This window comes from Pantherophis guttatus, chromosome 3 (assembly GCF_059756535.1).
Source record: "Pantherophis guttatus breed Tessera chromosome 3, ASM5975653v1, whole genome shotgun sequence".
NCBI classification, from domain to species: domain Eukaryota; kingdom Metazoa; phylum Chordata; class Lepidosauria; order Squamata; family Colubridae; genus Pantherophis; species Pantherophis guttatus.
The window spans coordinates 184,849,329-184,875,839 of NC_142065.1; the positions used below are offsets into that span (position 1 = coordinate 184,849,329).

The following is a 26,511-nucleotide window of genomic DNA, read 5'->3' on the forward strand; positions in this document are numbered from 1 at the left end:
GTGTAAGCACTGAAAACCACAGCTAGTTTGTATTGGAAACAATGAAGCAGGAAGAAAGAATTCACTTTGAACCCAACCAGTTCTAACTCCTTCTGGTGATCATCTACTGAAGAGAAACACAAAACTCAGGACTTTCTACACACGGGGAGATTTCCATTATGCCAGGCTACTCAGAATTTTATTTCAATGTGAATCATGGTTATCTAGAAGGACTGGTCCGAGGCTTTAAAGCTGGAATCTTGAGAGCTTCTGATTATGTTAACTTAGTCCAGTGCGAAACCCTGGAAGGTGAGTCAGGTTATGTTGAAGTTCAGTGTTGTGGCTTTGGGAAAATCTGTCTATTATCTATCTATCTATCTATCTATCTATCTATCTATCTATCTATCTATCTATCTACATTGCCTTCTCACCCACAGCCATTCTGTGCGTAGTACATCTATCTATCTATCTATCTATCTATCTATCTATCTATCTATCTATCTATCATCTATCTATCTATCTATCTATCTATCTATCTATCTATCTATCTATCATCTATCTATCTATCTCTATCATCTATCTACATTGCCTTCTTGCTGGCAGCCATTCTGAGAGTAGTAGATCTATCTATCTATCTATCTATCCATCCATCCATCCATCCGTCATCCGTCATCCGTCATCCATCATCTATCTATCTATCTATCTATCTATCTATCTATCTATCTATCTATCTATCTATCTATCATCTATCTATCTATCTATCTATCTATCTATCTATCTATCTATCATCTAATTTTTGTAATGCCCACCTTTCTCAGAGAGGGATGCTGGGCTCTGTACAATAAAATGTTAAAATATGTAACAGTATATATAAAAGTTTAAAAGTAGGCAAGAGATTAAAATTAGCTAAAAGGCAAAGGAGGGCTTTTAGGGGACTAACCAGCCTGAAAGCAGCATGCTTCTTTGGGCTTCCCACAAAGGAGCCATGTCTCTTCCTTTTCGGAAGGCCAGGAGAGTGAGGGCCTGCCTCATCTCTGGGGAGAGAATATTCCATAGCGTGGGGGCAATGGCAGAGGAGGCCCTCTTCCTGGACCCCCACCAGTTGGAGTTCTTTAATTTATGGGATCTGTGACATAACTTTCCTGCCTGATTGGGTGGGATCCTGGGCTGATGTAATGGGACGAAGATGGTTCTGTAAATAACCTGACCCCATGTCATGCAAAATTATATTATCTCTGTTAAAGAGAGGAAAACATCCTTATCTTGGCATTAGATTAAACTTTGATAAAAGAATGTTGGATATATCACTGAAATTAGCAAAATTAAAACCTGGGATTATCTTTCAAAGAGATCTTTAGGTCTCAGCAAGGATGTAGGCAGACATCACCTTGAGAAAAAGGTTGGTAAACTTTTTGGGTTACATTATTTACTTATTTTATTTATTTATTTATTTTAATTTGTCAAGTACATATTAGATAATATATATAAGTATAAGCATGAACTGAATACATAAAATGAATACAATTAAAGGGAACATTAGGACAGGGACAGTAGGCACGCTGGTGCTCTTATGCACACCTATTATTATTATTATTATTATTATTATTATTATTATTATTATTATTATTATTACTTCTACTAGAATTGTGCTGCTGTTATGCAGTTCTAATAATAATGAGGATATGTACTTCTATAGTCTAATATTTAATCATACTAATAGCCAGGTCCATTAGTTACATTAAGACATTACCTGAAGCAAAAGTAGAATGTTAAGACTTTTTTTTTTTTAATTCACAAGCAAAAACATTTCTCTGTTAACATTTTTGGCTACACTTTAGGATGTCTTGAAGCTGCAACAGATTTATAGAGTTAGGGTTAGATTTATAAGAGAAGCTGCAATAAATATGTACATATATCTAATATATGACTATATTGAACTATTAGTGGGCTGCATTCAATACTTCCAAAGGAAACTAGAATAGAAGTTCTGTATAACCCATAGATGAACCTAAAGTAATTCCAGAATAATTAATACAAATGTAACAACTTAAAACAAGAAGGCACAAATGCACGAATTCCTACTAATTTATTTCATGCGATCATGTGCATGACTAAAAATTACTAGAGATGCATTATGCATGTTATATTTGTGGTATTTTAAATTTCCAACACAATTAGAGTCACTTGAATACAACAACGGGCTCATGTTTTGAGGTCATTATAGGTTATTTTTGGATCCTGATCTTTCTGAATTCTTCAGGGCAGTCTGAGAGGTGATTAACTTCAGGTAAATCATGCATTTAGAGTTTCATCTATGTATCATTTCTATTTTTTATTTTTTTTTAAATTTGATTTATATGCCGCCCTTCTCTGGAGACTCAGGGCGGCTTACAATGCATTAAGCAATAGCCTTCATACTTTTATATATTTTATACAAAGTCAGCTTATTGCCCCCACAAACTGGGTCCTCAATTTACCTACCTTAGAAAGGATGGAAGGCTGAGTCAACCTTGAAAAAGGTCATTTTAAAAAAGAAAAGAAATAAAATAAATAACTTAGGGAGCAAATATGCAGGACCAATGCCTCTGATTATTTCACATCTCACCCTTTTACTGCAGGTAAGGCTATAATCTTCACAATGTTTTTACCAACAGATCACTGTTTTTAATTCTGCAGCCCTTTGTTTAGCATACAATCCTGATTAGTTTATATTGGCAGGCTTTAGCCTAGTTGACATAAAGCAACTGCTAGATTTAACCTTGAAAGACTGCATGATGCTAGATATCAATAAAGACATACAGAAAATGTGTCACTGTCATTCACAGCTGTCTGGATATTTACAGCACCAATCTAGTAGCCCAATCTCTTCACACATTTCCAACACCACCTTTCTTCTGATTCATTCTGGTTCATTTTTCTGATTTATTTAGCAGACAATTATTCTCTCTCTCTTCCTCCCTATTAAAATGAACTTTGAAATGAAAAGTTTTGGTTTTTCTTAGAAAAACTCACCCACCCAAACAACCATCTTTATGAGAATGATACTACGGAACTGGAGCTTTCAACCTCATTGTAATGGAAAGAGGAAATTACTGCTTCTGGAATTGAAGAAGTTAGTTTCCAGAAATTATGTACCCTGTTTCCCCTAAAATAAGACATGCCCTGATAATAAGCCCTCCCTGAAAATATTTAAACACATGTGCAGCCGGTCCCCACCATTTCCTCTGGTTTCCTCCATGCGCCCCAAAATAATAAGACCCTCCCAAAAATAAGGCCAAGCGCTTATTTCAGGGTTCAAAAAAATATAAGACAGGGTCTTATTTTCGGGGAAACACAGTAGGAATTGATAGAAATAAAAGAAGGCATGTAAGATTATTATTGCCTACTGCGTTCCTGAAACCTAAACATTTTGAAACATATTAATTAAGCTCGCATTCATAGTGTGCTCTGCAAGAAATCTTCACTTATAAACTTATAAAAGGAGTCTTGGTAGTACAGTGGTTTAATGTACCCTGTTATTAACACAGCTGCCTGCAATTTCTGCAGGTTCGAATCTTACCAGGCTCAAGGTTGACTCAGCCTTCCATCCTTTCTAAGGTAGGTTAAATGAGGACCCAGTTTGTGGGGGCAATAAGCTGACTTTGTATAAATATACAAAAGTATGAAGGCTATTGCTTAATGCACTGTAAGACGCCCTGAGTCTCCGGAGAAGGGCGGCATATAAATCAAATTAAAAAAAACCCAAAAAACTATGGTGTGCTGCCATGATACAATAGGTTGCGTGACTCAACATGACAGCAGCTTTGCAGTACTTTGCTCTGGTCTTGTTACATCTACAGCTTGGATTGATGCATTTCTTTGAACTAGATTTCCCTACCTGGTTGGTTTTGATCTATACAGCTGCAATTTTTTTTTAAAGAAAAAAAATCAAGATGTTCATAGTTTTCTTTTTGAAATGTTCCTATAAAAGCTGCTATAATTTTTTTACTGCTTAGGGAATAAATGAGTAGTGAAAGTATAATAATAATAATAACAACAACAACAACAACAACAACAATAAAAAGAATAAAAAGAACAAGCACTACAAACTAATGCCATGAAAGTGAAGATACAAAAATCCACTGACAATCCAAACTGCCAATTTTGCAACAACAAAGTCAAAAATGTTTCACATTTAATATGTGAATGCAGCAAAATTGCACAAAGTGATTAAAAAGCTAGAAATGACCGAGTTGCTAAATTAATCCACTGGTCATTATGTAAAAAATACGATTTACCTGTATCCAAAAAGTCATGGGAATATAAAGTGGAAAAAATTATCAAAAATGAGAAGGTGAAGATCTTGTGGGACTTTCAAATACAGATGGATCATCTTTTGGAACACAACACAACCTCCGGATTTTTCGTCGGGCCCTGAAAACCTATTTATTTCAACTAGCTGGGCTGGCTTGAGCTAAATTTTAAATTGATTTTAAATTGGGTTGTTTTAATTTACGGCCAGAATATTTAATTATTTTAATACTGTTTTTTAAATTTTGTATGCTTTGTTTTTACTTAGGCTGTGCACCGCCCTGAGTCCTATTTGGAGAAGGGCGGTATAGAAATTTAAACAAATAAAATAAAATAAATAAAAACATGCCAGATATCACAGTTGTCAAAAACCAAAACATACTATTTATTGATATCGTGGTACCAGGAGATGCCAGAGTCGAAGATAAAGAACTGGAAAAATCATAAAATATTGCGACATGGCCATCGAAACTATGCAATTATGGATGAAACATGTAACAGTGATACCCATTGTCATTGGGGCACTTGGTACCATGTCCAAGAATTTTATAAAATACATCAAGAAATTGCAGCTTCCTGCAATAACACCAGCAGAATTGCAAAAAACTGTGCTACTTGGAACATTGTACATCTTAAGAAGGTACTTGGTTGATACCTAGGATGCTGGCAGCAACCTGTATCAACCATTAGCACCAGTCAATGGTATTTGTGATGCATTTTTGAATGTTCAGTTGACTGAATTCATGTTTAATGAATAAAGTAAACAACAACAACAACAACAACAACAACAACAACAACAACAACAACAAAACTACTGTGGGACTTTCGAATACAGTCTGATAAAGTTTTGGAACACAATACCCCGGATATCACAATTGTGGAGAAGAAAAAAGTGTGGATTGTCGACATTGCCATACCTGGTGACAGCAGAATCAACGAGAAACAACTTGAAAAATCACCAGATATCAGGACTTGAGAATCGAACTGCAGAGACTCTTGCATAAACCAGTGCAGGTGGTTCCAGTGGTACTCGGCACACTGGGTGCTGTGCCTAAAGACCTAGGCAAGCACTTAAAAACAATTGGCGCTGACAAGATCACCATTGGTCAGTTGCAGAAGGCCACCTTACTGGGATCTGCTCGCATAATCCGCCAATACATCACTCAGTCCTAAACGCTTGGGAAGTATTCGACTAGTGATTTGTGATATGAAACCCAGCATGGTTATCTCGTTTGCTGTGTATACTGTCATAATAATAACAATAACAACAACAACAACAATAATTTTATAAAACAAAACAATGGCTCCGTACCCAATATCTGGATTTATATTGGTTAGCACTTTAATGGCAAACGCAATCCCATATAATAATTCCAATTTGGAGTATTGGGAACAATTAAAGGATATAATCCCTGTAATCCAACCTCCAGGAGCAATCTAGAAATCTGAACTAGATCGTTTTGTGGCATGCAAGGGCTGCTATCCCAAAAGGGAGTTGAATTAAGGTAAGTAAGTGGATAGTATATAAATTGCAGTTAACCAAAATTGAAATTGAACTCAATGTCAACTATGATTAAATTCCTTAAACTCAGCCAGAATGATTGCCCCTAATACATTTAATCTGAGATACCAGATGTGAGCTGCATAATTCCAGATAGCCATTAGCTGACACCTGAGTTAGACTTTATCATTGCTACAATCTAGTGGCAGTTTAGATCTGATAGACCTATTTTGAGGAGAGATTGTGATTGCCATAGCAAGTAAATTTTGCTGTCTTATTCAAAGAATAACATTTCTATCTAGTTTTCTTCAGTTAGGATCCAGGCTTTGTAAACCAGGATTTGGGGCCAAGAGCACATTCTGCTTTCAGATTTTGGCTTCTTAGGAGAACAACATGCCTAATAAATTATTTATATATTTTGGTTTGGTTATGCATTCTCTAATTTCTTACTTACACTTTTATCTTTTGAATTCAACAGAAACTATTGTTTGCGCCGATTGTTATTTGGAAAATTGCTTCAGATATGATTTCAAATCCAGATTTATAATCTGTAAACAAATTATGATTTGTAGCCAGATTGGAGATTAAAACTAAACACAGGAACATTCACACTCTGGAATGCTCCCCTACCCCGAAATGCCTACTACAATAAATGATCTTTAAAGTGTCTGTTGAAAATATATTCTTCACCAAGGCCTTCCCAATATAAAATGTGAAGATATTCTTTTCCATTGTTATATTTGTTATTGAATAAGGTATTATAGTATTTTAGGGTATCATGATGATTATTGGTTTGAGATGCTTTGATCTAGGAAGTGTTTAAAAAATAAAATAAATATTGTGTGCAACTGTATACATGTCATTGAAATGGGAAATCAGTATGATTTGTCACTTAATTTCTTTGAAAACAATAAATTTATTGTTACTATCTTTTCGATTCTGTTTTAGACCTGAAGTTACACTTACAAACCACAGATTATGGAAACTTCTTGGCCAATGAAACTGGTCCTCTTACCGTCTCTACAATTGATGACAAACTAAAGTTCAAACTGCTGACAGAATTTCAGTATTTTAGAAATCATGCCTTTGAACCACTTTCAACTTTTCTAAATTATGTTACGTAAGTGAAGTTACTTCCTGAAATGATTGTGCCAGTGAGCTATGAAGACGAGCTAAAATCTATATCTTTATAATTTTGAAAATAATAACATTTTGTTAAAAACGTGATCAGATCTGGTGAATACATGGTGGGAGACAACTAGAAAATCTTGGTGTTGTAGATTAGAGTAGGACACTCAAAAAACATTGCAAAAGATCATGACAAAATCCTCCAGTCTGTTGCCAGAAACCAACACGGACAAGTTCATCTATTCATCGGAAGTTAAACTCAGCCCAAGGAAAATTATCTTAGAATTTATATATATATATATATTATATATAAAACACCTAGCTATCTCATGCATACATATTCTTAAATAGGCTGTTGCTATTTAAATATTAGTCATGAAAATCCCCATGTTATGCTTGCCAAATCGCTTCATAAACTGTGTATTCTTGGCTAGGTAGCTTCACACTGTTGGAATGCGCAAGCAAAATACAGAATGTTTCCATCCAGAAATATAAGTTTTACTCATACGCCAGTTTAATACATAGACTTACATTATCAACAAACATTTAGCAATAGAGCATTTTTATGCTGCCACACAACTGCTAGATAGTCTTCCATATCTCTTTGCCGTCATTTACTAGTCTTTGGGATATCTTGATACTAAGCTGGGTAACCTTCTTTAAAAATCAGAAACAGAAGTGCAACTTTTTTTCCCTAGAAATTTTTTTCTGTTATTGCAGCAATATTTCACTCAGTAGGAAAGATGAGTCATAAAAATGGCAGAGAGTTTTTAACCTTGTTGACCTTTCTTTCTTTGTAAAAAACTGGTTGCAATTTCATAACATAGAAATCACAGAGGTAGAAGAAAGCTTAGCACTCATCCTGTTGTGCAGGATCTGCTAGAATATCTCTGAGACATGACCATCCAGTCTCTGTTGGAAAACTTTCAGCAAAAATAAATTTATCATTTCATGTGGCTTCATGTTCCACTGGCTGACAAGTCATATAAACAGGAAGCCCTAGAATGATTCCCCCCTGCCCAGCATGAGTTAGTTTTCAGAAGTGATTAAAAATCAGTATGAAGTAGACTGAGCCCGAACCATGTCCAGAGAATGCTGAATGCAGATCATTGTAAAAATGTGGCATTGTTAAGCAGCACCCAGGCAATCCTGAATAGTGGAATGATGTCTGTTGTTATCGACAGCAGTCCTACCATCGCCACCATCACCGTATTTATCATTATTTGCATTTGCATTCTGCAAATAATGATAAGGTGGTTGGGTCTCATTTTCATTTAAAGTTCTCCCAAAGCTCTTATCCAATGTTTGTGGGCAAATTCAAATGCAAGGACATCCAATACCCAATACCTCTTCGAGCCGTCACAATAACTGTCAGCATTCCAGAAAGCCCCCCAACTCCAAGTAAAAACTCTGAAGCAAGCATTTTTCAAAATTCTATTTACTAGAATAGGTAAACTGGCACGTCTGGGAAAACCCGAATCTGAGAGGTCCGGGTTTTCCCTCAGTAAATCAAAACCTCCAAAGCCATCCCCTCACTCTTCAGTCGATCACATGCTCCAATCACTATCCATCCCATCTCGAGACAGCACTCTGACCACTCCTTCTCCAGATGCAGGATTGGCCTGACTTTGACCTACAGGAAGAATGCTATTATGTCTAAAGACAACCCCTCTACTAAATCCCCCCTCCTACTTTCCCACACATGAGAAGGTGGCAGCATGGAAGCTTCCGGCCTAATATGGCTTCCAAAGCTGACAATAACATTGAAGTGCTATTGTTCTCATCTTTAGAACAGTGTTTCTCAACCTTAGCTATTTTAAGATGAGTAGGGACTTCAACTCCCAGAATTCGTCAGCCAGTATTCTGGGAGTTGGAGCCCACCCATCTTAAGTTGCTAAGGTTGAGAAACATCCTGTAGCAAGCAGGAAGCATTGTGAGCAAGTCTTACACTATGCCCTATAACCATTCACATGGTTGCCTTAGCCTTTGCCTTGGCAGTTGTAACAAGAACTCAAAAGGAGCTAAAGGCCAACAAATATCCTCTTTCATGCCAGGCATTGGCACCATGGATTGAAGTAGACATGCTAGGGATACTTGATCACTGCAATCCTGTAATTTTCTGGGTACCTGATATGGCACTTTTACATAATACAAGGTGATGACCCAATTAGGAAGTATAGCATTTAGCTAACCAAGTAGAACAGTATTCGGTATGTTTGGGCCCCAAGTAGGGATGGTGGTATTTGATTATTAATGTTTACTACTTGATGTTCCACTTTAAATTGAGTTAAATTGTTTTAATATGTCATTGTTGTTGTTGTTGTTGTGGTTATTAGTTAATCTTTAGTGAGATTCACAGCCTTTGAGGCTGGTTAATAGCTCAGCAGCTCGAGTCCTAACCAAGAACCTAGGAACTGTTAAGGTATCGTCGGAGGATGTAAACTGTTCCGAGTAAGGTGGTTTTTTGGAGAGTCAAAATGTTCAAGTCTGGCAAATTTAGAATTTCTAAATAGCGGGGTAGCCCTTTGGGTATTGCTCCAAGGGCTCCAATTACAATTGGGACAACACACGATTTCTTTTTCCACAGTCGCTCAACTTCAATTTGCAAGTCTTGGTACTTTGTGATTTTTTCTTGCTGTTTATCTTCAATCCGTGCATCACCAGGTATTGCAATGTCAATGAACCATACTTTTTTCTTTTCAACTACTGTTATGTCAGGGGTGTTGTGGACCAAGTGCCTATCAGTCTGAATCCTAAAGTCCCACAAGACCTTGAGTTTCTCATTCTCTAAAACTTTCTCAACCTGATGTTGTTGTTGTTGTTGTTATTATTATTCACATATTAATTTTTAGAACAATTAGTTACCATTGTTTTGTATTATTGTTGTAACCATTCTGAATACTTGGAGATAATGAAAGTATATTAATTAACATTTTGCATCTAAAAATTAAAGATGCAAATGTTAGGCCAAGAAACCTTGTTTATATTTCACTTGGCAAAGTTGCTTTGAGATGCTTGCATTCTGGAAACTAAGTAGAGTCAGCCTTGGTAAATTACTTGAATGGAGAACCATCTAGGAATTCCATGGCTGTTGGATAGACTGAAAGTAAATAAAAGCTATCACCCTGCTGAAGAAGGCAAAGGGAAGACATTTCCATAACATTGCCAAGAAATCTGCCTGGACACAACCACCAAGTTCAGATTTTTATTATGAGTGATGCTTGGGATGATGCTATTCACCCACAAGAATTCTGGGAGATATGGCAATCTGGGAAGAAACTTCTGAAACCTCTGATTGTTTTCTTAGTTATTTATTTTAGGTAACAGATCCAGAGGGGGATCTACAATTTCTTCTAAAGACCTTTCCTTGAAAAATAGTGTGACTGATTTTAGCCTAAACACATTTCCCCTGGGCAGCTAATTTGGACTTTCATAAAAGAACAATTATGTGTTAGCTGTGTTCATTATTGCTACATCTTTACAGCACAGAAGGTTTTTTGTTCCCCTCAAATGTCAGAATAACTGACTGACTTTGAGTAACATGCACTTAGACTGGAGACTGGGAGTCATCTGTCATTATCTCTTAGACAACAACATGACTTAGTCTGTCTCCTGAATTGCCACCAACGTTTTGGGGTCTCTTTGTTGAGACTGCCTATTGAGGCAGAGTGACCTAGAACCTGTTTTAACCTCCTTCTGATTCTATCAAAGCAAAATCTGTCACAAGCCTAATATATGTATGGAAAAACAACATATTCTTGTTATTTCGTGTGATAACATTTGCATATTTATTTTAAGGAAATAAATTTATAGCAAATGATTCCCATAGTTTCTGTTGCTGTTGTTATTGTGTGGTGAACAAATTCTATGAATGTTGAATAAATTTAAATAGAAATGGAGCATTTTTAAGTTCCATTGAAATAAATGACTGTTGTCCAAAAATATGTGTTTTGTGTGAAAGAGAATGATGTAATGCTCATTTAAAGAAAAACAATAGAAATTACTTGATAGGATAATTTAAGAAACTAATGTGGAGACTCAAAACATGCTGACAAGCTATTTGTTAGTAATTGATTTTTTTTCTGATTTGCAGTAAATATGTACATTTTTTTCTCCTTTGTTGACTTCTAGCAACTGTCTGGATTACTCCCTATAGTTTCCTTGGCAAAATTTTCGCAAGTGGTTTTTATTGCTTGCTTCCTAGAGCTGAGAGAGATTGACTGGCCAAAGGTCAAACAGCTGGCTTTTGGCCTAAGGCAGGATTAGAACTGACAGGCTTGTTTCTAGCCCAGAGCCTTAATGCCAACCTCACTCATACATTCAAATACTTACCTTTTAACTCTTTATAACACCATTGTAGGGGGTATAGTGGCTCAGCGGTTAAAGATGCTGAGCTTGTCCACTGGACAGCTGACAAGTCTGGGTTCAAGACCCAAGTGTTGTGCGATGGAGTGAGCTCCCCAGGTCCTGTCCACCTAGCAGTTCAAAAGCATGCAAATGCAAATAGATAAACAGGTACTACTTTGGTGGGAAGGTAACAGCATTCTGGTTGCCTTGGCTTATAGTCATGCTGGCCACATGACCACGGAAAAGTTTTAGTCATGATGGCTCCCTCAGCTAAGAAACAGAGATGAGCACTGCTCCCTAGAGTTGGACATGACTGGACAGAGGAAATCTTTACCTTTAACATCACCATAGTAATATTAATTTCTTTCTTTTGTTTGAAACAGTTTCTTTTTTTACTCAACTATTAATTATGATTTTGTTGTTGAACCAATTGCTGTGTTTTATCATTCTGAATTAGAAACATAACCTATTGATTACTGAAGAGAGTTTTATAAGCAATTGCCTTTGAAGACAACCCAGAAGCCAGCTTTGGTATAACATGCAGTACAGTTCAACGATTATTTTTAATGTATAAAGCCCTTTATGGTTTGGAATATGGATAGGTAGTTATAGGTTTGCCTGGTTCAAATAGAACTGTTCCATCCAATGCATTTGCCTTGAGCTGTAATTCAGACAGACCTCTTCCCCACCTCCATCTCTGCCCCTCTGGGAAGAAATCAAGAGAAAGCAACACGGTGTTTCTTGGTACATGCTCCATTTCCATAGAACAGTGATTCTCAAGCTGTGGGTCGGGACCCCTTTGGGGGTCGAACGACCCTTTCACAGGGGTCGCCTAAGACCATCGGAAAACACATATTTTCAATGGTCTTAGGAATAATTTTATGGTTGGGGGTCACCACAACATGAGGAACTGTAATAAAGGGTCGCAGCATTAGGAAGGTTGAGAGCCACTGCCGTAGAATATCCTAATCTTGGAGATTTGGGCGGTACTAACCCCAAAGGCCGATAAAGTGGAAAACCAATATTAAGATATCAGGTCAGAAAGTTGGAGGCTGTGAGTTCTAGTCCCACTTTCGCTATAAAATTCAGCTGGGTGATCTTAGGCAAGTCATTTTCTCTCAGTCCAACCGACTCACAGGGTTGTTGTTATGAGGAAAATAGGAAGAGAAAGTTGTGTTGGATTTGTTCATCACTTTGAGTTAATATAATAAAAAGTAGGATGCATAAATTAAAATATTCTATGTGTTTTAATATTTGCTTACTGGGATGCCAATGTAACTTGGACTTGGTATTCTGCTTTAGTGGGAGTAGATTTTATGTGTATTTTTGTAACCTGCTGAGAGTCTGTTTGGGAGTCAGCAGTATATAATACTGCAATTAAATAAATGGATTTCAATTGATAATTCATTTCTTAGAATATTAAGTCCCTGACATCACCAATCTAACTTTGTCTTATGTAAAAATGGGAAAGTCTGCATACATCTCTATAAAATGTATTAATTAAATTTTAAGAGGAAAAAATAAATATTTAACCCAAATGACTTATCACCCAGAGAAGGGCAGAGATGTGTCTTCAAAAGCATTGCTATGTGACTTATTAATAAGAGTCAGTAGCATGTGTCTCCTATTTATCAATATAAAGTAACATTCTCTTCCCAGACCTGTTGCTTTCCAAGTACCGTCAGTTCAGCTGCTATGGGCAGGATTGATAAAAGTTGTGGTCCAAAATATTTGGAGGTTGTAAGTTTCAGAATGGCTGATAGAGAGGTGAGGAAGAATGAGGATCACAAAATCCACATGCAGATAATGAAATGTAAAAAGAGTTGGACTTTCCCCACCTCTTAATGTGCTACGCTCTGCAAAATAGATTCCTTTTTGATGATATTGTCATTTTGTTTAATGTAGCGTGCATTGTGAAGAAATTCTTATTTCCATTTTATCATATGATCCCCGCTTAGAGGAAAATTAGCGTTCTGCTACAAAGCCCAAGATATTAGATTTAACATTAACCTGATTCTTAGATTTTAAAACATTTTTCAGAGAATGCAACAAAACCTTTGACTGATGTTATCTTGTCATACTAGGTATAGCTACATGATTGATAATGTGATTCTACTCATTACTGGTACCTTGCGCCAAAGACCCATAGATGAATTGGTTCTTAAGTGCCATCCTTTGGGCAATTTTGAGCAAATGGAAGCTGTCAGCATTGCTCCAAACCCTGCAGAGCTCTTCAATGCAATCTTGGTGGACACACCATTAGGTACGTCACTCAATCTTTTCATAGATTTCCAAGTATGTTCCCACGGAAGAGAACATTTCCTACTATAACTTCTTTCTTTAAAAAAGCATGTGGCCCATCAAAATGAACATAACTTATTATGCTCTGATTTACTTAGTGAATATTGCTCACATATCATTGTAGTGCTGGGAAGGCATAAATATTAAACAATTTTTACACATCCTTTAGCTAAGTATATCACATGCTATACCCCTTGGTATGAATGTTTGCTTTTTATGCATTTCTTTTATTATAGTAAATCAGTTAACAGAAGAAATATACGTACAATAGTGTTAACAATATAATATACCCTCAAAATTAATAATAATGAAAAGAAAAGAAAAGAAAATTAGGGGTAAAGGGAAAAAAGGAAAAACAGTCTGGAAAAATGTTTTCAATCAAAATTTCCATGACATTATTGAGGAATGTCTTCTTTCTTGCCCCTTTGTCAAAATAATCGATTTTAAAAAATCACATGGGATTTTAAACCAGTCCATTGCTGCAAATCAGGTAGATTTCTCCTTTCCATGTTATATCATGATTCTTTTCACCAGTACCATATCTGAAAAATGAAAAAAATATTAATAACGATTAATTCCAATTTTAAGAGTGACAGCCAAGAGAAATATATGTCCCGTTAATAAGACAGTAATTAATCTAGCATTAATAAAATGAATCCAAACCATATGAGTAAATAATACTCATATGGCGACCCCCATGGGGAGGGCCTTCTCTATGGCAGCACCTACCCTCTGGAACGACCTCCCCCGGAGATACGTAGGATACCAGATCTCCGTGCTTTTCGCCGTGCCCTCAAAACTTTTCTATTTCATCAAGCTGGGCTGGCATAACCCCCCCCCCCTTTAGATATTTTTAATTGTAAATGGATTTTAGTCAGGAGGTTTTAAATTTTGGGCCAAAATTTGTTTCTTTTAAAATTTAAAATTTTGTATTGGGATGTTTTTTATTCTTGGCTTTGCCCCGCCCTGAGTCCAGCAGGAGAAGGACGGTATAAAAATTTAATAAAATAAAATAAAATAAAATTATATATATATATATATATATATATATGTATATGTATATGTATATGTATATGTATATGTATATGTATATGTATATGTATATGTATATGTATATGTATATCTTGGATTGTATTTCCAACAGGGAAGGGTATCTGCAAACAATCCTTACTGAACATTTTCTGGTACATCCAATATGTAGAAATCACTTTGGAAAATTGATTTACTGATCTTATTTTAAGATGATAAGAACCCAATTAACTTTATTTAAAGGGTGCAGATTTATTTACACAGTAGAGTCAAACTCAGTATTGAGAATTTCCTTTCCTCTTCTCCAGTCACACAGGGTTTTTAACACTTTCAGCATTTCCTATAACTGCATCATGATAATTTGGTTTACTGTGCAAAAGGGGTGGTGGTACATATTTGCAATCTAAATAGGTCTCTATGTGAGTTTGGTTGACATATGAACCAAAGCTACCTTCAACTGAGTCAGATCGCTACAGTCTTTTCCAATAAGGGTACCCTTCTGAAATCAGGCGCTTCTCCCAGTGTCTCAGCTCGCATGCCTATTGCTAAACTTTCCCAGAATTAAAAGCCATACATCTGGATGTTGCAATTGAGGTGCTCTAACAACAATAGTTCTCCAAGATTTCAAATCTGATATACCAATCAGAGAACTTGAGAACTTTTCTATTACTTTTCCTAACCCATTCTACAATAATAACTAACATTTGAGAATAGTTTAGGTTTCTTAAAGACAACTATATTCAGACCCTGTTTCTGGAATTGGCAATGTGCTGCCAACACCCTAGCCACTATAAAACTGATCACTTTCCTTATAACGTCATCAACAACAATAAGAAAAGCCAGCCATAGTGAGGTAATCTTTCAGAAGGGCACCCCAGGAAGCTATGGCTATCATTTACCATTTTAATTCTGACACAATTCTTCTGAGAATTTAACATTAACATTGTTCCATAATCATGTCACTTTTCCTATTTTCTCTCCTATTTTTTCATAATTAGAAAAACTGCATAGCATTTGAACATGTTTTTTAAAAAGTAATAAATGAACTTTTTTGAAATTTGGTCTATAGTTTAAATATTATTTTTTACAGCTGATTTTTTTCAAGATTGTATATCTGAAAATGATCTGGATGAAATGAATATTGAACTCATGCGCAACAAACTATACAAGGTAAACCCCACTTGAATTCTATTGAATTCTGTTGCATAGAGAAATTTATACAAATTAAGAGTATTAAAATAAGTGGCAGATTTATCACTGGTATAATGTAAATATAGATAAAAGATTAAGTACAAATAAGATAGATGTATGTAGTGGCAAAAAACCTGAAGGTACTTTGTGACTTCTGTTCTACTTTATGTTATTATCTGTCGCACACAAAGCCATTCAGTTCAAGAATAGGATTCAGCATATAGAATTTAGGCAAGTTCAGATGCAAGGACATGTGGAGAAGACAGAATGAGCATGTCTTCGGCCTACTCTATAACATATTTTTCTGACTATATTTAAATGGACACTTTCAAATCTCTCTGTTGCCAATAGACAAACAATAATTGTTCATTAAAAGACATCTAACTACGTAGAAGGTATCAATAACTTTCAGGGGGCTAATCTCTGCTCACTTCTAAGCCCTTCTGAGTTTAGTAAACATATTTTTGCACGATGTTGCAAAAGTCATCCCAAGAACTTTTTGCTGTGCAGGACAGAGAACAAAGTAATTCTTCCTCTCTCTTCATCATTGCACCCAAGCTGATTCAACTGGCTGGATGACTGAGGAACTCTGCAGTTGAAGTCCACACATCCTAAAGCTGCCAAGGTTCAAAAACACTTATTTTAACACTAAATGATTCCTCTACAGTAGACACAGCTTTAAAGATCAGAGAATAAGCTGTCTACATACCGCTCTGTTTTCTAACATTTGACTGCTACTCCCATGCCCTGACATCTCTGTATCTAATGGTAGGACTACCCCTTTAGGGTTGCTGTTACAAGAAGCACTGTCAGCTGATGTTGAAATCTATTTAGCAATGTTTCTAGTTATTAAGTAGAAACCAAGACTTCCAAATTCAACTTTTATTTTAATATTGATCTTATGCAATATAGTTTGGGATGAAATTCAAGTGGGCTACAGGCAGTGGTGGGCTGCTCCCGGTTCGGACTGGTTTGGGCGAACCGGTAGTTCTGACGATTAGCTGGCCCTGCCCACCCACTCCTGCCCTATCCTATCCTATATTTCCTTCTTTCCGGCTCAGCTGATTCGTGTGGCACAGCTGATTTCCGCACCTCTGTTGTTCTACTTACCAGGGCTGCCTGAGAAGGCAAACAGCTGAGCTTCAAATTGCTGTATTTTGAACGCTGCGCGCAAACGCGCACTCACAGAACCAGTTGTTAAACTGGTTGCAGCCCACCACTGGCTAGAGGAACAGGCAAAGAACATATCCTCTAGACCCAAAGGTGCTTTTTCCAAAAGGCAACTGGACTTTCTTGGTTTTTTCCTTGAAAACATTTCGCTTCTCATCCAAGAAGCGTTTCACTTCTCATCAAAGAAATATTTCACTTCTTATCCTTTTTGGATAAGAAGTGAAATATTTTCAAAGAAAAAAACCAAGAATGTCCAGTTACCTTTTGGAAAAAAAACACCTTTGGGACAACCATGACCTGGATGATTGAGAATCTCCATAGGCAAACATATTTCCTTAACACATAAATATGCTCTCAAAATTTGCAGCACAGGCACTGGCTTCAACAGTATTCCTAGTTTTCATATTGTTAATTCCAGTCTCCAGGGGATAGGCAGAAATTTGCAAATCTGACAAATGGATGTGGAGGAGACTAACTTATTCTTCTCCCTATGCCTTGCTTCTCAAAATCGTATCCAAGATTGCTAGTAGCAATCAAGTCAAATCAAATAGAAAGCAAACCAGAGAGATGCATCCAGTTCTCCTCTTGATTTACAAAAATCTACATGAGTTATAAGTTTAATGGTGGAAGAAACACATTAACCTGCAGTAAACAATATAATGTATTCATATTTTTCCTATTGTCCTGTACTCGCATCAGAATTAACAACTCAAGTTAAATTGTATTTGTGATCTTTCAAAGAGGGTTTTTCAAATAAATGTGTTCTATTTTTTAGTCCTATCTTGAGGCCTTTTATGCATTCTGCAAAAAAGAAGGTGGCACTACAGCAGATATAATGTGTCCTATTTTAGAGGTAAGAAAAATGTAATATTTCTTCTTTAGATCTCATCTATCACCATAGATGAGATCTATTCTATATCCTAGAACATAGAATTGGGTTGGAAGGAACCTTGGAGGTCTTTTTGTCCAACTCCCTGCCCATGGCAGGAGAGCCTGTACTATTCCAGACAAATGGCTGCCCAGTCTCTTCCTGAAACCGCTAGTGATGAAGCATCCACAGAGGAAAGCTGCTCCACTGATTAATTGTTCTCACTCTCAGGAAATTTCTCCTTAGTTTTAAGTTGAATCTCTCTTTAATGATTTTTCACCTGTAGTTTTTTGTAATGCCCTCAGACAGCTTGGAGAATAAGTTGACTGTCTTTTTCTGTGACAGTCTCTCAAGTTTTGGAAGACTGTATCAAATTTCTCCTAAACCTTCTCTTCATTAGACTAACAGATTAACAGAGTTGGAAGGGACCTTGCAGGTCATCGAGTTCAACCCCCTGCCCAAGCAGGAAACCCTACATCTGCCTCTACCTAGGATCGAACTCACAACCTCCTGATTATGAGGCAAGAGCTCCACCTCTAGGCCACTGGCTCTATACATACCTAGTCCTCTTTCATGGTTTGAACTCCAGATTCCTTATCACCTTTGTTGCTCTGCTCTACACTCTTTCTAGGGTCTCAGCATTTTTCTTTCTTTCTTGGTGACCAGAACCATTTTTAAGCCACAGCATCCAGTACACTTTTGCATTAGTACATTCAATTATTTTAATAGCACACATGGCAGAAATAAATTTCCTTAAAAATAGGATTGAAATACTTTAGATTTTTCTAGGTATTTTAACTAAATTAGATAAGGCAACAGATTATTATTAAATTATTAAATACAGATATTCCAAATTTGTATTTACCCAACACACACAAACACAGCCCTGAGAAGAAATTTGAGGCTAGAAAAGTGATAAAATATGTTACCTTTATTTTAATAAAAGATAAATGCATCTTCCTTCACTTTCTATCCCCCAATCTGTATTTAATTCATTTACTTTAGCTGTCATCAATGGTTTCTTTGATGTTCTTCTTCGCATGTGAAAATGGATCTGCTATATCTCCAGCACTAATGTGGCTAGGCTATTTGTTACTTCTTTAAGTTTTTTCATGATCCTTTTAATTGCATTTTACTTAAACTGTCCTCTTGGGCTGATAAAAATTTAAAAACCCACTTTGGTTGATATTTTTTATTCCACTGCATTATAGATAAAATAATAACTGTCAATTATCTCACAATAGTTATGCACTAAAGTTCACTGCCATAAAAGCCAATTCTGCTTTTTTACTAGGAGTTTTTCCCCACCCTCTGCTAACCATGGCAGACACTTGCTCCATCCATATTCTGAGAAAGCTTATCCATTTGAGTGATCGGTGCAATTTCTATCCTACAAAGGGACCTAAATCTAACCAGGAGAGTTCCAGATAATGTGTTTCTTCTAGGTTTCTCTGCAGTTGGGTCTCATTACTTTCTGAATAATCTTTAGGTCTCTTCAGAAGAAAGCCAACACTGTCTTTTTCAATGTGGTAACATAACCAACTTTCTCAAAGAGGCACTTATCACTTCCTGAATTGAATTGCATACATCCTATTCAACTGTCCAACGGAGCCAGAACATGAAACATAGATTTAACTAATAGATGATAGAGCTCATACTATTGTTGATCCTATAATTTAGTATCCTGTGAACATAGTCTATACAAATCCACATTAATATATATCCATTGGACAGAAGAAGTTGGAGAAAAATGTATTAACGAAATAAATGTACAAGAATGCACCGAACCGAAAGAATTGGATGAAATCCTACAAGGAGCAGATGTGAAGATGATTAGGAAATTATATAAATATTTACTGGATTACGATATGATAGACGAGAAAGTGAAAGAGACCATGCTCACCTGGAGTAAGAATTTTGGGTATGGCATAGATCTAGATAGCTGGCAAAAACTATGGGAGAGGAACAGAAAGCTTACCCTAGCCACTGCATATAAAGAAAATCAATACAAGATGTTTTACAGGTGGCATTTCCCACCCACAAGACTGGCCAAGATGTGTAAAAATTGCTCACCGAAATGTTGGAAATGTAAAGCAACACTAGGCATTTATTATCATATGTGGTGGGGGTGCCCGAAAGCTAAGGACTTTTGGCTCAAAATATAAAAGTGGCTAGAAGAGCTGTTAAACCAGATGATAGATATGACGCCAGAACTCTTCCTTCTGGGTATAGTAAGGGATAATTACAAAAAAGAAGAAATATATCTTATGGTACACATATTAACGGCAGCAAGGTTGATATTCGTACAAAATTGGAAAGGCAGAGAGAACCCACAAGAGGTAGATATAATCAACAAAATATTGACCTGTGCAGAAATGGACAGGTTAACAATGGAGCTCAAAGATAAAGATGAATCGGAATTCTATGTAACCTGGAATACATTTTATAAATGGCTAGAGAAAAGGAGGAATGTAGGGATAGAGAATTAGAAACAGAGTGAAGAAAAGGGGAGAAAAATAAATAAAATAATATAAGAAATATTAGATAGGAATAAATTGGAGTTGAATAGATACAAAGGGAATATGTATGTAACTGAAGTGTGATTGAATGTACAAAAAGTATATATGGAATATGCATGATGTTATATTGTAATATTGCTTAGCACATTGTAAGCCGCTCTGAGTCTCCGGAGAAGGGCGGCATATAAATCAAATTAAATATATATATATATATGAAAGAAAAAGTGTTAGAAAAATATGTACCAGACAAGTCGCACCAAGTTTTTAAATTGTATATTTAATAAAATTAACAAAAAAAAAATGCATTACATTAAGGGGGAAGTGCTTGCAAAAAGAAATATACAAAAATGTAACATTAGGCAAAATTGCAAATAACATCTGTTTGGAACAATGTGCAAAAATGCCTACATATTGTTATGTTTTTTAAAAAGAAGTTTCAAACTCATGTAGGAATGGAATTCATAAAAACTTCTGAATGGAAAACTAAGAACTTTATCAAAAGTTCAAATCAAAAAGATTTGGAAAACTGAGAAACTGAGAAAAACTGAAATCAATCAATGATCCACTGCTGGAACTTCCTTCTCTTATAGTTCCATTGACACCTGTCCTGGACATAAACAGCCAGAATTAAAGATTGCAAAAAAAAAAAAAGAAAAAGAAAAAAAGTGATTCACTTCTGTAGTACACAGCCTACTGATTTCTTTCTAATAAGTAAGGTTTGAAATATTTCATTGGTTAAAAATCTTGATATTTCTGCACAGAACTAATTTATTTGTGCTCTTTCAATTCTTCCTTTGGAATATGTTACATTACTAGGAAATAATGTGAGTTCCCAGTGGGATGGAAAAGGTGTTTACTTAACTTTTATATTATTAACCAAGAGCAGAAAACTTAACCAGGTGAAAAAAAAAAACCCTTTTTAAAATCAACATTGCCAAAAGACAGAGAGAATTTCAGTGGATTACTAAAACGAAGCGTAACAGTTATGTATCTATGAATGAGTCTTTTAAAAAACATGTAAAATTGTCATATGTTTTACTTTATTCAGTTTGAAGCTGACCGGCGGGCATTTATTATCACAATTAATTCATTTGGAACAGAACTAAGTAAAGAGGACAGGCAGAAGCTGTATCCAACTTGTGGCAGACTGTATCCAGAAGGCTTAGATATGCTCGCCAAGACTGATGATTATGAGCAAGTGAAGGGTGTGGCGGACTACTATGCTGTAAGTAATTTCCGAATTGTGCCTGATAAAAACGTATTCTATCTATATCACTTTAGGGTATATGTTGGCAAATTTTAAAAATCTTACATACTGGGTGTACCAGATTCTAAACAAAGCAAATGGATAACATTGACCTGCTTCCTTAAAGGAAATGCATGGAGCTCTCTGGCCAATGATGGAGATTGCTATTTCCATTTCCATTTGCTGTTCTTGCTTTTCTGAGATACAAAATATGATTGTTCTGGAAGAATGACTGCTGATAAAAACAGTTGATGTTATAATGGTATTACTATATAATTCTATAAATAATGAGGAGAGGACAGTGGGAGGGGACATCCAGGGGAGAAGAGCGGCGCAACAGTGGATGCAACTGGGTAATTTAAAGAAAGGGGAGAAAGAGAGAGCGAGGGAACGTGCTTTGCAATTTATAAAACATGTGAAGTAGAAATATGCACTGAAGAATCGATTTACCAAGATCACTTATAAACAAAAGGAAGCAATTTGTGAATGTTTTACAGAATATTTAGTGGCTGCTTCTGCTTTCAGGAATACAAGGCTTGCTTTGAAATGGTTGGAGGTAGTACAGGTGACAAAACCTTGGAAGATGCCTTTTTTGAGCTTGAGGTAAGATTTGATTTACCTTTCAAACACTGTCTTCCCAAACTCTTTCTTTTCAATGTACTCCGAGACATTTTGTTTTGTGGGCCTCCCAACAGACATATCTACTGTGGATGTACCTAAGCCTAGGAAAGGACTTCAAAAAAGTTTTCCTAGATTAGTAGGTTGGAAAAGGTGCATTATAAGGTGTCTCTATAAGGGACACGGTGGCTCAGTGGCTAAGATGCTGAGCTTGTCGATCGAAAGGTTGGCAGTTCAGCGATTCAAATCCCTAGTGCCGTGTAACGGGGTGAGCTCCTGTTACTTGTCCCAGCTTCTGCCAACCTACCAGTTCGAAAGCAAGTAAAAAATGCAAGTAGAAAAATAGGGACCACCTTTGGTGGGAAGGTAACTGTGTTCGATGCACCTTTGGCATTTAGTCATGCCAGCCACATGACCAGCATGATGTCTTCGGACAGCGCTGGCTCTTTGGCTTTGAAATGGAGATAAGCATCACCCCCTAGAGTTGGGAGCGACTAGCACATGTGCGAGGGGAATTTACCTTTTTAAGGTGGCTTTGCATGTCCCCATGTAACCAACAGAACAGATTGCTATCATCCATCAACTATCTACAGTGGTGGGCCGCAACTGGTTTAACAACCGGTTCTGTGAGCATGCGCGTGTGCCTAACACACTTGCTGCAGCATTCAAAATACAGCAATTTGAAGCTCAGCTGCTTACCTTCTAAGGCAGCCCCGGTAAATAGAACACCGGAGGTGCAGAAATCAGCTGTGCCACGTGAATCAGCTGAGCCAGAAAGAAGGAAATATAGCACAGGATAAGGCGGGGGTGAGTGGGCGGGGCCAGCTGATTGTCAGAACTACCGGTTCGCCCGAACCAGTCTAAACCGGCAGCAGCCCACCACTGACTGACTGACTGACTGACTGACTGACTGTCTGTCTGTCTGTCTGTCTGTCTGTCTGTCTGTCTATCTATCTATCTATCTATCTATCTATCTATCTATCTATCTCATGCTGCCCATCTCTCCCCTACAAGGTGACTCTGGGCTCATTTGATTTTCTTCACAGAGACCTTGATTTATTTTAAACTCTGAGAATTGACTGAGACTTGAAGGGTTTGAAATCACTGTAATCATATGAAAATCCATGTTTCATAAATATAATAAAATGAATACAAAGTTATAATATTAACATTTCATGTCTTTAATTTTAATACATTAAGCCTTTAATGTAATACCCACCCTTTAAACATCTTTTGGCGCACCCATCCTGTTTTGCAGTGTGAATCTTTCTGATATGTGACTCAAAGGTTGGTGTGGACTTTGCTCTAAGATTCACAAACTTCCTTGCTTCTAATTTTTTAAAAAATGTATTTTTAACCTTTGTGATAAGTGGCATACAACTTGACATTCTTCATCAGAAGGATGAAAGCAGAATCAGAATGTCTTGCCACGAATTACATCCCTATGGGGCAGGTATAATGTAACAATGCATATAGAAAAGGGCTGGAGCAAATAGCACAATATTACGATGCTGCTTTTGACAGCTTTGCCCTCCTTGGCCCTTCTGTGAATGATGATCCTGTGAGCTATTTGAAGCATTGCCACAAATGCTCAGATATAGTTAAACCTCAGGCCAGCTTTTATTGAGCAAAGCAAAGGGAAAATCCATTTAGATTTACTGCCATTTGTAAAGCTCTTTTGAATTCTGAAGAGGGAAAGACATGATTTAAAGGTAACCAGTTATCTTTTTTTTAAAAAATAAATAAATATATTTCTCCTTTTGTACAGGTGAAAATGAACGTGCTGGCATTTAACAGTCAATTTCATTTTGGAGTTTTTTATTCCTACGTTAAACTGAAGGAACAAGAAAGCAGAAATATTGTATGGATTGCTGAATGCATTTCTCAAAGGCACAGAACAAAGATTAACAACTATATCCCTATATTCTAAATTGTTAGTGATGCCTGTTGTCATTTATTAAGGATCCTTTACTAAATTATTCCTCAAAAAACAATCTCTACATATTTGGCCATTAGGAAGAAATTGCCTTAGAATGTAGCATTTCGTTGTTCCCACATGTTAGTTCTGTTCAGATGAAACAACTCATGTACGATTTAAGCAATTTTCAGTTATTATATTACAACAAATGTAAGGTGAATACAAAAGCTTGTGATTAAGATGTTTCAAATATCCTACTTTACAAAAGGCAATCATCCATTTAAAGGGCTGTCAAAGATGATTTTCCATATAAAGGCAAGCTCCACTTGAAGAGATTTTCAAGACGCGTATGGCTTAAAGATAAATAAGAATCAATTTAGGTAGTACTTTAAACTAAAGATCCTTGTGAATAATTAGCAGCTGGAGCAAAGGTTTCTGCGGGTGTGCTCAGGAAATTGAAACTGATGGCAGAGTGGTGCAATTGAAACTCTGGGTGTTTTAATGTGTGTCCTATATGTGATGCACACAGTAAAAAGGTATACCATTAATTACACCATTATGGCTGCCATATTGACTTTTCTGATGTAGAATGGAATAGAATGGAATGGAATGGAATGGAATGGAATGGAATGGAATGGAATGGAATAGAATAGAATAGAATAGAATAGAATAGAATAGAATAGAATAGAATAGAATAGAATAGAATAGAATAGAATAGAATAGAACAGAGTTGGGAGGGACCTTGGAAGTCTATCTTCTCAGGCAGGAAACAATATACCATTTCAGACAAATGGTTATCCAATCTCTTCTTAAACACTTCCAATGTTGGAGAATTCACAACTCCATGAATACTCCCTCAGTTGGAGAGTAAGTAAAGGCACATAAGTCACCTTATCATAGCCTTCCGTACTTTGTCAAGATGGATGTCATTTCTATTATGTCACAGTAATTATTTTAAAATCTGCCTTTATTTTATGTAACATGGTGCCAAATTTGTTCCTTTTTTGGGATTCATGTTGCCACCCAAGAGTTGTGATAACACTGTGGAAAACTTAGTACCTCCTTAATGAGCAGCACAAAAATTTATCCACTTAGTGCAACAACTGCAATATGTAATAATTTTAAATGGCCAAACTGATTTCTATCTAATGACATTAGGTTAAATAGGCCTCTTTCTGGAATGATGCAACTAGGAATCAAAGGTAATAATGAATGAAAATGCAAAGAATATTTAATAGTTCTGCTTCTTGTTGGTTTCTTTTTAATATAATATATATATATATATATATATTCATATTTCCTGTTTAATACTTAATAGTATATGGAATGTTTGGAGTATAATTATTGTAGATTCTGTGACAAAGATGCTCTCAGTTTGATCCAGAGAGCTATGAGTATCATTAAATCATCAATTGTGGATAGGAAGCATATTCCAATAGATCAATTCAGAATTTACTGTGTGATCTCCGAGCAATATTTTCTATCTATGTGTACTAAGGTATTTTCTTCAAAAACCCCACACCCTGTCTATATATAGAAATATGAAGCAATAAGTAGCCACTGAAGGCTTTTATGTATTGGAGGTTAAACTATGTGAGATTCGATTCACCTAATTTTTTTTAAGTAGCATAATCTGATATATCAAATAACTATCAAAATTATAATGAAGAAATTCCTTCCAATTCAAATAGCAGCTTCAGAGGAGCAATTTTCCTGTGGGTCAGAACAGTAGAGAAAAAAGTTAAACTGGTTATGAGTTGGATGTAAATATTACAGTCTGTACTTCCAACAAGTTGTATTGCGTTTCTCAAAATGTATTTAATGTCACAGCTGGTTCTAAGAAATGTCATCACTGATGGAGGAGAGAGAGAGGAAAAGAAACATCTTTTTAAAGCTCTTGTATTTCATTAAAAGAATCAAATTATATTGCAGGCTTTGAGTTAAATGTCAAGATTCTTATAATGCCCTATTTATGAATCAGAGTCAATAAGAAACCACAAAGACAAAATCAACCCCATTCTCTGGCATTTGCTTGCCTTTCGAGGCACTGTATGTTGCAACAGCAGAAGTTTAATCTTCCTTAATACTATTTTGAATCTTATTTTTGAGTTATTTTGAGTTATAATTGCTGTTTTAAAAAGTTGCAATAAGTGTATAAAATATAGTTATAATTTTAACGAAACTGAATTATAGATATTTGTTGCTGCTTGGTTAATAGCTAATAGAGTAAATAAATTGTCCAGAAATGCAGTGTAATATCATCTGCACAAATGTTTCAGTTTTTCTTCTGTGTGAAGATTTGCTTGCTTTAAATTTGTGAGCATGTGTGATATCTGCATGAACACATACTGTATGCAGTAATACATTGAAACAACCTACATCCATCCATCCAATCTGTAGGCTAGA

The 26,511-nt window shown here is 36.1% G+C and overlaps 1 protein-coding gene and 1 long non-coding RNA gene across 2 annotated transcripts in view; one reads left to right on the forward strand and one right to left on the reverse strand.

Annotated features, from left to right (window-relative positions):
• ATP6V0D2 (ATPase H+ transporting V0 subunit d2) lies at positions 1-24,770 on the forward strand. The gene is made up of 8 exons (XM_034422377.2): positions 1-288; positions 6,719-6,890; positions 13,330-13,508; positions 15,666-15,745; positions 17,712-17,789; positions 21,372-21,548; positions 22,095-22,172; positions 23,956-24,770. The coding sequence occupies exons 1-8, from the start codon at positions 159-161 to the stop codon at positions 24,115-24,117; spliced, it is 1,056 nt and encodes a 351-aa protein (XP_034278268.1). The 5' UTR covers positions 1-158; the 3' UTR covers positions 24,118-24,770.
• LOC117668479 (uncharacterized) overlaps positions 13,745-26,511 on the reverse strand; it is a 37,023-nt gene continuing 24,256 nt past the window's right edge. Inside the window, exon 2 of the long non-coding RNA XR_009620146.2 lies at positions 13,745-14,088. This is a non-coding gene — a long non-coding RNA (uncharacterized LOC117668479). The remainder of the gene's footprint in view (positions 14,089-26,511) is intronic.

What these genes read in the sequence shown, in the direction of transcription:
- ATP6V0D2 (XM_034422377.2), top strand. Translation starts at nt 159, where the DNA reads ATGCCAGGCTACTCAGAATTTTATTTCAATGTGAATCATGGTTATCTA. An exon ending in ACTTTTCTAAATTATGTTAC is followed by an intron (nt 6,891 to 13,329) that starts GTAAGTGAAGTT and finishes TTGTCATACTAG; the next exon opens with GTATAGCTACATGATTGATA. An exon ending in TGCGCAACAAACTATACAAG is followed by an intron (nt 15,746 to 17,711) that starts GTAAACCCCACT and finishes TCTATTTTTTAG; the next exon opens with TCCTATCTTGAGGCCTTTTA.